A 12927-nucleotide genomic window follows, 5' to 3' on the forward strand; every position below is an offset into this window, starting at 1 on the left:
AATAATAGAAATGAAAGATGGAAAAGACCTTATAGGACACCTTCCCACACCTTCACACCCATGCAGTACTGTATAGTCAGAAAGCTGTGTGATCAAGCTCAGAAGCAAGACTCAAACACAAGAAAGGTGGGAAGTAAAAAAGGAAGCTGGAGGATAAAGAGGGTCAATGGCAATTAGGAGGCTAAGAGACTTCAGCCTTTCTCCCTTGAGCCACCCTACTCAGTAGAACTCTTACTTTGGAGATGGAATATGCCAGGGGGAGGGAAGCAAAAACAGTAGGGCTTGACCATGTTGTTTCTGAGTGCATGATATATTGCAACAGGGTGTGGCTATATGATTTTAGTATTCACTTCCTAGGTTAGAGAAGAACTTTCTGTTGTTCTGTAGCACTAATTATAAGATACTTTTTTGTTAAAGTGCTTTAAGGGATTCAGTGACTCTAGGGACATGGGTTTTGTTTACATTGGTTATATTCAAAAGTTGAATTCTGTTTAGAGATAATATTCTGATCCACATTCAAACTGTTCTGAAAGTTTGTGTACTTTCAGAGGAGGAGTCTTGATTCTTGCCCCTCTCTAATTCTATTGCACTTTTAACTGCTTTTCTGTCTCCATTGGGAATTCCAGCTATACTGTGGAGGCAATAGTAAGAGTTGATTTAAGGATGTTTAATAGCTAGAGTTGCCAATTTTGGCTGGATGTATTCCTGGAGATTTCATCACATGACAATCTTTAATTAAAGATTAATCTGTAATTCCTGAAGACTCCAGGAATCCTGTAGGGTAGGCAACCCCATTAATAGCAAATGCAAGAGTTGAATACTTAGAGATGAAAAGCTATTCTACTGCATCACCGAAGGGCTGAGGACAAAGAATTAACTGAACACTGACCCATCTGTAGCTACAAAGACCAACACAGAATATGCAATTGCACTGAAAAAATCAGCAGAACTACTAAGTAGCCATTAATATTGTTACCAAATGTTACATTTAGAAGTAGAGGACATCCTATAAATAGGACTGTAGGCAGTTGTATAGGTGTCTTAAGAGAAGAATTCTCACTTGTGAATTTGGTATCATGCAGGATGAAATGTTAATGAACCAGTTGTTGGAAAATATTTCACTTCTACTTAGACAGAAATGACTGTTGGCAGACCTGAAGCTTATCCTGTGGATAGCAATGATTCTGACATAAAGCCCTGCCAAATTAACTAGTTACTTTCTATGTGAGATTTGGGATAGCCTATCAATCCAAGGTGACATATATTGGAGGGGAAGAGAACCAAGGTCTGACTTTATGCACACACTACTCATGAGGGCCACATCATCATGCCTCTCAATAAAAGAAGGATCTGTCAAGATTAGTGGTGTCCAGCAGTGGACCACCATGTGGAGCAAAAAACACTATTGCTAACCTCCTTCCATGAGTGATAAAATGAGTGTGTCCACTTTTCTGAGTAAGAGAATAAAAACTGAGGCACTTGCCTCCACAGTAGTTCTATTGTAGATGTGTTATGTATCTATGTAATGCTTGCCGATGGCCATATATGAAATATGTCATGCATTTAACTCCGCAATTCAAGCACCACCTATAAAGGTCCCTAGCATAGAGTAACAAGAGGATGCTGCTGCATGAACCTCCATTTTAGAGAAAAGACAGTAATTGAAGCAGCATCTAAATGGATAAAAAAGGACGACAAGTGTCTAGGAGATGGATCTGCCTAAATTTCAGTGAATCTTCACATTTACAGTATCTCATCAATGGGCAGCAGTGGCAAGGATTATGGATATGTGGTTTCTTTAGCACTAATACTAGTCTCTTCTGTTGGCATCTTTAACATGGTGGCCACTGCCCAAGCACCCTCTCGTGGCCAGGAGTGCCGCTACAGTGTCTGCCTTAGTTTTCCCTTCTTCAGGGCTCCTTAAATAGAACTGCCTGCAGTTTTGCTCATCCACTCACAGCCCTTCTTGGGTGTGGAGTTTTGTATTAATAATAATTTTAAAAAAATCTTCAACCCAGTCTTAAACTGGGCAAAGCCCCCAAAGCACTGTCTCTTTCTGTTGTCTAAGCAGCTGGAGAATGTCCAAAGCCCGGCCTGCCTTCTCCAAAGGATAAACACACCTTCCATCTGGGTCTTCTTAACCACCCCCAGTCCCTTATTCAGAGACCCTCTCTTCCTGCATCTTTACTGCACAGTTCCTTGTAGATCTGTGTTCAGTGTGCTCCCTCTGACTGCTATAGCCCAGGTGCAGCCCTGTCCCCTTAACTGGCTCGACTGTGAGCACCTGCTCTATAACAGGGGAGCTGGATCTGTTTTTAATTACAAGGCCCAGCCATCCTGTGACACCATCCCAGTTGATGTCTTTATTTCACAGAGGCGTGTTTTGTATCTGAGTGAAAGGTGTAAGGGTGGAAGGAGTGGTTATATGTGTGATGGGTCCAGTCACAGAGACCCCCTTGGGACTGCCATCTGATGTGCTGAAATTACCTCTGAGCCCGTTTTCCCTGCCAGCTTGGGACTCCAGAACCCTGCCTTGTTGAGCGAGACATGTTAGCCTGCTGCAACACAGACTCAGGGTCTGGGCCACGCCCCCAAAGCTACAGACTTTAACCAAAAACAGCTCAGCAGGTTACCTCTCTAGCATCCAGACACCCAGTTCCCAATGGGATCCAAACCCCAAATACATCCGTTTTACTATGTATAAGGCTTATACAGGGTAAACTCATAAATTGCCCACCCTCTATAACAGTGATAGAGAGGTATGCACAGCTGTTTGCTCCCCCCAGGCATTAATCACTTATTCTGGGTTTATTAATAAACAGAAGTGATTTTATTAAGTATAAAAGTAGGATTTAAATGGTTTCAAATAATAACAGAACAAAGTAAGTCACAAAGCAAAATAAAACAAAACACGCAAGTCTAAGCCTAGAATCATAGAATTTTAAGGTTGGAAGAGACCTCAGGAGGTCATCTAGACCAATCCCCTGACCAACATCAGCTAAATTAGGGGTGGCCAACCTGTGGCTCCGGAGCCACATGCGGCTCTTCAGAAGTCAATATGCGGCTCCTTGTCTAGGCACCGACTCCGGGGCTGGAGCTACAGGTGCCAACTTTCCAATGTGCCGGGGGCTGCTCACTGCTCAACCCCTGGCTCTACCACAGGCCCTGCTGCCCCTCTCCACTCCACCCCTCTCTGCCCCATCCCCTCAGCCTGCCATGCCCTCATTCCTCTCCCCTTCCCCCCCCAGAGCCTCCTGCACGCCACAAAACAGCTGATCAGGAGGTGCGGGGAAGGAGGCGGAGTCGCAGATCGGTGGCTGCCGGTGGGCGGGAGGTGCTGGGAGTGGGGGGGGCATAGCAGATGGGGGGCTGCTGACGTATTACTGTGGCTCTTTGGCAATGTAGATTGGTAAATTCTGGCTCCTTCTCAGGCTCAGGTTGGCCACCCCTAAACTAAATCATCCCAACCAGGGCTTTGTCAAGCCAGGCCTTAAAAACCTGTAAGGATGGAGATTCTACCACCTCTCTAGGTAAACCATTCCAGTGCTTCACCACCCTCCTAGTGAAATAGTGTTTCCTAATATCCAACCTAGACCTCTCTCACTGCAGCTTGAGACCATTGCTTCTTGTTCTGTCAGCTACCACCACTGAGAACAGCTTAGCCCCATCCTTTTTGGAACCCCCCTTCAGGTAGTTGAAGGCTGCTATCAAATCCCCCCTCACTCTTCTCTTCTGCAGAATAAATAACCACAGTTCCCTCCGCCTCTCCTTGTAAGTCTTGTGCCCCAGCCCTCTAATCATTTTCACTGCCCTCTGCTGGACTTTCTCCAATTTGTCGACATCCCTTCTGTAGTGGTGGGACCAAAACTGGACACAATACTCCAGGTGTGGCCTTACCAGTACCAAATAGAAGGGAATAATCACTTCTCTCGATCTGCTGGCATGCTCCTATTAATATAGCCCAATATGCTGGTGGCCTTCTTGGCAATGAGGGCACACGCTAGCTGACTCATATCCAGCTTCTCGTTCACTGTAATCCCCACATCCTTTTCTGCAGAACTGCTGCTTAGCCAGTCAGTCCCCAATCTGTAGCGGTGCATGGGATTCTTCCTTCCTAAGTGCAGGACTCTGCACTTGTCCTTGTTGAACCTCATCAGATTTCTTTTGGCCCAATCCTCCAATTTGTCTTGGTCACTCTGGACCCTATCCCTACCCTCCCGTTTATCTACCTCTCCCCCCATCTTAGTGTCATCTGCGAACTTGCTGAGAGTGCAATTCATCCCATCATCCAGATCATTGATAATGATGTTGAACAAAACCAGCCCCAGGACCGACCCCTGGGGTACTCCGCTTGATACCGTCTGCCATCTAGACATCGAGCCGTTGATCACTACCCGTTGAGCCCGACAATCTAGCCAACTTTCTGTGCACCATATAGTCCATTCATCCAGTTCATGCTTCTTTAACTTGCTGGCATGAATACAGTGGGAGACCATATCAAAAGCTTTGCTAAAGTCATGATAGATCACATCCACTGCTTTCCCCATATACATTAAGAAACTGATTACAGGTAATAGCTCACTCTCAGAGATGTTCCAATAAGCTTCTTTTACAGACTAGAATTCTTCCTAATCTGGGTCCTATTCTTTCCCCTGGTATAGTCCTTGTTAGTTCCAGCATCATACTCACATCTTAGGTGGAAAGAAGGGGTTTTCTCATGACTGACAGCCTCCTTTGTCCTGCTCCACCCCCTTTTATAGCTTTGGCACAAGGTGGGAATCCTTTGTCTCTTTGGGTCCCCATCCCTCCTTCTAAATGGAAAAGTACCAGATTTAAGATGGATTTCATTATCAGGTGACATGGTCACATATCACTGTAAGACCCAAGTCTCTATTCCCGATGGGCTGGCCCACACATACACAGGAAGGCTTTCAAGTAACTAAGGCCATTTATAACTGATTGTTTCTGAAACACCCTTCATGGCCTCCACTTAATATGTTTACATCAGTGATACAAATTTATATCTTATTTTCCTAACTCCAGACATAGAAATAATAAATACAAACAAATAAGATGAACACACTCAGTAGATTGTAAGCTTTGTAATGATACCTTACAAGACACCTTTTGCATAAAGCATATTCCAGTTACATCATACTCACATTCATAAGCATATTTTCATAAAGCATATGGAGTGCAATGTCACATGATCTTAGATTCCACCAATCCAAAAACTTCCTGAAGAGTGCAGGATCTAGCACAGTGAAGGTTGTTCTCTCTCTGTCAGATTGCTTGGTTTTTTTTGGTGTGGGAGAGGGAGATGGGCAGGGGAAAGGGGGAGAAGGTGCTACACAACAGCTTGTGCTTCCCTGGGCCTGTTTGGTTGTTTCATACCATGACTGGCACCAAGACACAGTAGAAGGAGGATTGCTTGAGAAAGGGGGAAACAAATCTGACACCTGAGGTTACTAAGAAAGGGGTCTTTGTAGCCTACCTCTTCACAGCTGCCAAATATTCAGTCACTCTGAGGGAGATATGGCAGGGAGAGGGAAACAACATTGAAAGATTTTTAATATTTGGAAATGGTGGTGTACCAAAAAGATTTTCATCACAGATGAACAGTGTTCCACACTGACGTGCTGCCTTGCCTGTCCCCCCTGCTTCTACCCCACCCCCACCCCTAGCAGGACACAGACATGGAATAGACTTGGCATCAGCACAGCTGTAGGGACAAAATAGTGTCTGGGTATGGTCTCAGTAAACTCGTCTCACGGGTACATTTTTCAAAAAATGATGCCCATGTTGCATGTGTAGAATATCATGTAACAAAGCTGGAAGCACAAGCAAGTAACACTTGAATGTTCTTTATCTGGGTTGAAGTGAACTGTGGTGCAAAGAGATAACAAAGAAACGGGACTGGACGGGCAGGAAGGAGAAATTGATGAGGATGCTGAGGGAGAACATGGCAGGGCAGGGGGGAGGGAAGAGGGCGGAGTATAGGACAGGAGCGGGGGAGGCAGAAGAAAGAAGGAATATGGAGGAAGAAAAAGTCAAATGGTGGGGATGAGGAATGGAAGGATAAACTGAAACAAGAGGCCAGTTCAGATAAGGAAGTTTTTTGGAGAAAAAGAAGTGATGAAAAGAATTTTTTCAAAGAGGAAAAATCCACAGGAAAGTAAAGAGTGGAGGAGAGAAACAAGAAGGTGAAAAAGATTGAAGAAAAGATACACAATAGAAGGAAAGAAATGAAAGCAAAATGGAAATGAGATGAAAGAACAAACGAAGGAAGCCAGTACATTCATACATTTTATTTTATAAAAATGTAGATCTAGAAACATGATAAAATGGGTTTTTTTCTCTATTTGGTTGTGTATACAGAGAGACACATACTAAATACTGGGACAGCTATACACTTCCATTGTATTGCAAATGTGAAATTATACTCCTGGGCCTTTCCTTTGAGACACACACAAGCAAACCTGGGGAAAGGGGCGAGGAAGTTTTAAGACTATATGGGCCCATATCCACCAAATCTTTCCCTTGTGTTGTGTGCATGAAATTTCACAGTTATTCTTCCATAATCAAGAGGTTTTTATAATACATGAACAAAAGCCAGTGTGTTTGGTAAGTATTTCAGTAAATGCTGAGGAAAGAGATGGTAATATTTATTAGACAACTCCTCCAGGTACATTACAGATCAAGGCCATCATGTTTCTTCCCATGTTTTAATACTTTCATTTGGATTTACGCTCCTTGGAGGAGGATAAGAATTTCTTGGATGGCTGAGAGGCTGAGTGTTTTATGTCTGTGTTTTTTCTTGTTTCTTTTAGGGAGCTCTTGCTGTCTGTGGCTCTTGGCCAGGTTTTGTCCCTTCTTATCTGTGGCATTGGCCTGACCAGCAAGTATTTGTCAGAGGATTTCCATGCCAACACTCCTGTTTTTCAGAGCTTCCTCAATTACATCCTCCTGTTTTTGGTCTACACCACTACACTAGCTGTCAGACAAGGTAAGTACCATTCTTTGGAAGGGAGGTAGCTTCTGTAAGCGATTTTGTAGAATCTAGTCCAGGGATCCCCAAACTTTTTACTTATCCCACCGCCCCGTCCCGCTCCCTGGAGCCGGGCCCAGGAGCAGGGCCACAGCTCTGGGAGGGAGGGACACAGACAGGGGTAATGGGGCCAAGGGTAGGGCCAGAGGTGGGGGTGGGAGCGGAGCCTCCCCCCGGGGGGTTGGTGCCAGCCTCTGGTGCCCCGGCGGCCAGGGCCAGGAGCGGAGCTGCGTGGTGCTCCCACCCTGCCCCCCCCATGGGGGCTGGCCCAGGCCCCAGCCATGCCCCACTGAACATTCCTTCACACACTTCTAGGGGGGCGCACCCCACAGGTTGGGGACCTCTGATCTAGTCACTGTGGACAACATTTTCCAAAGTACTCAAATCCTGTTTTTTAAAAGCATCTAACTTACTCAGGAGCCTAAGTTCCATTGCCTTTCATTCAATTCGACTAAAGCCTAGATCTTTTAAAAGGTATTTAGGCACTGCCATGCTTAGCGTTGCAACACCTAAATGATTTAGGAGCCCAAATCTATTTTCATAAATCCTTTTTTAAAATGAGCTTTGGGCTCCTAAAAATGGAACATAGGCTCTTGAATGGCTAAAGTGTAAAATTTCCAAAAGCATCTAATGACATTCTTATTCTATGTATATCAACTAATCCTTTTTTCCACAACACATTAAAAATTATATACTTTCTGGATGAAAGGGAAAAAAACTTTCATTAGAAAGGACTATTTAATAAATAACAAATACAGTAGTGTTGTGTGAAAGAAAAATCTGTATCCTTTCTGCCTGATTATTTCCATGTGAACATTCTTCCTGCTCCTTTCTTCCTGTTTCCTACACTTCATTTAGGTCTAGATTGCAAGTTGGAAAGTTTTGGAGTGTTCTAAAACTTGGTATCTATTAAAAATGTTCAGAACGGGTGAATGCTCATCTCTGAGAATGTCAATCCTTAGGAATTCTCTCCAGGAAGTTGCTGCTCAGCCTTTCTTTGCCTTCCCAGTTCAGTTTGGTTTGGGGAAACATTGTCAAAGGCTCTCTGGAAAACCGTGGTTAAACTGTTGTTCTGGAAAGTGCAAGTGTAGATCTTGCACAACTGTTACCAAACAGTTTACAGAATTGTTATAGCCTAAAAGTCTCATTTTCAAAAGTAACTCGGGACTTAAGCTCCTAAGTGAGTAAGGACTTTCAATGAGATTTGGTCTCTCAAGGCACTTAAGTGTTTTTGAAAATGTTACCAAATACTGCAGAGATAAGGTGGGCGAGGTAATATCTTTTTTATTTTAAATGTTGCCCTATGTTGGGACATATCCTGTGATGCCATTCCACATTTAGATTTAGAACACTATTATCGTGTCTATCACACACTGAGTTTTGAAACTGTTTAAAACTTTCTATGAAGAGCAATACGTAAAACATAATTCCCCAGAAGATCCTAACACAATTTGAAAATAATGTGCCAAAAATGTATGGTTTTGCCTGAGGTATGAAAGTTTGGTAATTGGCCCATCCACAGATGGACAGTTATCTAGTATAAAATGAAAGAAAGAAGGATTAACTTTGTGGATTAGACTGTTGGTACACAAACCAACACTTAATGCACCATGACCGGAACGATCATCCAGTAGGAGACTGTCCCTGCCCTGCAGGGCTAACAGGCTGAGTAAACAAGATAGACAAAGGCTGGGAGAATGTAAAATGGGGATGCTAATATTGCCTGATGAGCAACTGAGGCACAGAAAGATTAAGTTACTTGCCCAAGGTAATACTGGAAATCTGTAGCAGAGCTGGGGAGTTAAGCCAAACCTTGCAAGTCCTGATGTAGTGGGATTTGAATGCATCCTCATTTCCTTCACTTAGCAGTGTTTGGTGGCAGTGGGAAGAGCCTTCATGAAGTAAGTTGGGAGTGGGTAGGACTTGGTGCCATATGAACAATTATTCTAGACGAGAGGGCATAGGTGTTGAGGTAGCATGACCCAGAGGGACAGTGGTCATGGAAGGTGTTTAAATTAGGCTGCTATTTAAAGTTGGTCCAGAGAAAAATGACGGCAAGAGTTGGAGGGCACCCACTGAATAGCCTGGAGCAGAGGCTACCAGGAAGGAATGTCTGGAATTGGCAGGATGCCCAGAAAAATCCTGGACAAGGAATGGACAGAGAAGAAGGGAGAGCAGTAATCCAAGCACATTCCATAAAATTCCTACAGAGCACTACAGCAGCACATGGCCATTTCATTTATTGCCCATTTAATACTGCCATGTGACAAAACCCTGTTGGATTGGGATTCACTTACTCAGAAGATGGGTCTAATAAATATCTATTAAGGCAAAACACTCAGCAAGTAGTGATCAATTACTTACAAGTGGGAAGCTCATTAGGACAAACTCATCACAGTCACCTTCCGCACTGGACAGTACAGCTTCAACCTCCCTTTGTTACACAAGCTGAAATAAGTTTTTGTTATCTTTTTTTAGACATATGAATTAGTTTCTCATTCCCATGTTAATTCTCCTTCCTGACCAGTACAGATATAGTGTTAGTTCAATCCAGTCTTTTTTCAGTTAGTTTCTTTTCTTCTCACATACTCTGGAATTTCTTACACATACATAGTTCTACTTATACTTATGCTGTTAAACATTATCAGAACAGACTCTTAAAATCCACAGCAGGCTTCTGTCAGGCCTAAATATGGCTTTGCTCCTAACAATCCCCACATTGGGTTTTTTGCTTGTGTATTTATTTCAATTCTTTATTTGTGTGTTAGACTAGAACAGTTTTTCTAGCAGCTCTAATTGTTTGGCATCATTAACAGATGAAAACCACATAGTAATTGTATTAATTTTGTACAGACTGATTCAACTCCAAGTGCCGGGCATATCAGAAAACTTCTTTCTAGCTTAGCTTCTTCTATTTCATATGCAAAATTTAAGATTTCTTAAATGACCCCATCTTTCTCTTTCAGAAAACAAACCATGAAAACATTTGTAAAAGTCAAAAATAACGTCATCCCTATTTTTTTTTTTTTTTTTTTTTGCTTTCTGAATGGATTGGGAGGAATATATAGGCATATATAGAGGCATTCACTTGAGAAACTAAACAGAATTTCACTGAGGAACTGCAACACTTGCTTCCAGTAACTTCTTTGGGGGCATCCTTAACTTCCCTGCGTGGGACTCCCCTTTCTTTACTGAACTCTTCCAAATCTAGATTTGTCCTGAATCCCCTGTGGACTGGCCTTCTCTGACTGTCCACCATCTTTCCAGTAAAGGGGAAAATTCCCCCCTGCCATATTGAATAGCCCACTTCTATCTCCAGTCTTGCTAGCACCTGTGTTCACTTCCTTCCCTCCACCCACCCCCATCTTTCCAGATCAGCCTTCCTGTTCCCTCTTACCTCTTAGAGTGGCACGGCTATTTTAGCCACAATAAATAGCTCCACTGTATTGCTTATTTTAACTTTGTGTAAAATACTCAGGGCTAGATCCTCACCTTGTGTAAATCAGCATAGCTATATTGAAGACAATGGAGCTACACCAACTTATTCCAGCTGAAAATCTGTCCCTGCTACTACATAGTAAAACAACACCATAAATGTGGCCTCATGCTCTATGGCCCTACATTTTCACAACAGCAGTTAGCATGAACAGTTAGAATTGTGCTTTCTAGCATGCTAGATATCTGCATCGATCTAGAAAGAGGAAAAATACTGATTTCCTGTAGAAGGAAAAGGCATGAGCTCCTCCACTCTCCTTCTGGACATGTTTAAGGATCTAGCTATCTGTCAGTCTTAGGTTTTTATAGGATGTCCAACACCTTAATATCTGGGTACCAAATGCAGTATTTCAAATTTGCTTAAAGTATAATCTGTCTGAGACTGTTCTTTCCACAACTGCGTATGGCTGCTGAGGCTTGGAGATCCTCCCAACCAAGGAATTCCCTATCTATTCTTAAAACTTCTTATGGGCCTGTCATAAATATAAAGGAAAGGGTAACCGCCTTTCCGTATACAGTGCTATAAAATCCATCCTGGCCAGAGGCAAAATCCTTTCACCTGTAAAAGGTTAAGAAGCTAAGGTAACGCTGCTGGCACCTGACCCAAAATGGCCAATGAGGCGACAAGATTCTTTCAAATCTGGAGCGGGGGACAACAAAGGGTTTGGGCTGTCTGTGCAATGCTTTTGCTGGGAACAGATCAGGAATGCAAGCCTTCCAACTCCTGTAAAGTTAGTAAGTAATCTAGCTAAAAAATGCATTAGATTTTCTTTTGTTTAATGGCTTGTAAAATAAGCTGTGCTGGAGGGAATGTGTATTCCTGTTTTTGTGTCTTTTTATAACTTAAGGTTTTGCCTAGAGGGATTCTCTATGTTTTGAGTCATAGAATATCAGGGTTGGAAGGGACCTCAGGAGGTCATCTAGTCCAACCCTCTGCTCAAAGCAGGACCAATCCCCAGCTAAATCATCCCAGCCAGGGCCTTGTCAAGCCTGACCTTAAAAATATCTAAGGAAGGAGATTCCACCACCTCCCTAAGTAACGCATTCCAGTGTTTCACCACCCTCCTAGTGAAAAAGATTTTCCTAATATCCAACCTAAACCTCCCCCACTGCAACTTGAGACCATTACTCCTTGTTCTGTCATCAGCTATCACTGAGAACAGTCTAGAGCCATCCTCTTTGGAACCCCCTTTCAGGTAGTTGAAAGCAGCTATCAAATCCTCCCTCATTCTTTTCTTCCGCAGACGAAACAATCCCAGTTCCCTCAGCCTCTCCTCATAAGTCATGTGTTCCAGTCCCCTAATCATTTTTGTTGCCCTCCGCTGGACTCTTTCCAATTTTTCCACATCCTTCTTATAGTGTGGGGCCCAAAACTGGACACAGTACTCCAGATTACCTGTAAGGTATTTACAGGGAATCTGATTACCCTGTAAGGTATTTACCATCCTGATTTTACAGTCTTTTACCTTTTCTTTAATTAAAATTCTTCTTTTAAGAACCTGATTGATTTTTCATTGTTCTTAAGATCCAAGGGTTTGGGTCTGTGTTCACCTGTACAAATTCTTGAGGATTCTTATCAAGCCTTCCCCAGGAAAGGGGGTGTAGGGCTTGGGGGAATATTTTGGGGGAAGACATCTCCAAGTGGGCTCTTTCCCTGTTCTTTGTTTAAAATGCTTGGTGGTGGCAGCATAGGGTTCAAGGACAGGGCAAAATTTGTACCTTGGGGAAGTTTTTAACCTAAACTGGTAGAAATAAGCTTAGGGGGTCTTTCATGCAGGTCCCCACATCTGTACCCTAGAGTTCAGATTGGGGAAGGAACCTTGATAGGGCCTAATCCTACAAAATGCTGAATACTCAGGCCCCAGTCCAGCAAAGCACTTTAAGCATCTGTTTAATTTTGACTATGTGAATAGACGCGTGGCTACAACTCCTATAAGGCAACACCGTGATATGGAAAGGCAGTTTATTTTTTTGTTGCAATGCTTTGAAACAAAATAATTTGGATCAGTTTGACAAAATGAAATATTCTGATTTGGATCAGTGTCCCAAAATGAAATATTTCATTTTGATTTTTCTATCAGGAAAATCAAATATTTTCAGTAAAATCAAGAGTTTCCTATGCAAAATTTCAATTCTGAAGAGGCTGTATTTTCCATCAGAATGACATTCTGATGGGAAAATTCTTGACTATCTCAATTATTTTGTTTGGGGGATTTTTTGTTAGCTTAGGAATCTTTTTTTCACAAAATCATACAAGTCAGCCTTCCATTTTCCACAAGAGACCAACTTTAAGCTTATTAGTTATTTAGAATGCACACACACTACAGCTAACATTAGCATACCCTTACTGAAGTACCAGTATTGAAGTATTAAGTTCTAAATTT

At 42.7% G+C, this 12927-nt stretch overlaps 1 protein-coding gene across 1 annotated transcript in view; it reads left to right on the top strand.

Annotated features, from left to right (window-relative positions):
* SLC35F1 (solute carrier family 35 member F1) overlaps positions 1-12927 on the top strand; it is a 387569-nt gene that overhangs the window by 223130 nt on the left and 151512 nt on the right. The window contains exon 2 of the mRNA XM_084623343.1: positions 6831-7006. Coding sequence (XP_084479469.1) covers positions 6831-7006 — 176 coding nt within the window. The remainder of the gene's footprint in view (positions 1-6830; positions 7007-12927) is intronic.

This window comes from Lepidochelys olivacea (assembly GCF_965140295.1).
Source record: "Lepidochelys olivacea isolate rLepOli2 genome assembly, chromosome: 3".
NCBI lineage: Eukaryota > Metazoa > Chordata > Testudines > Cheloniidae > Lepidochelys > Lepidochelys olivacea.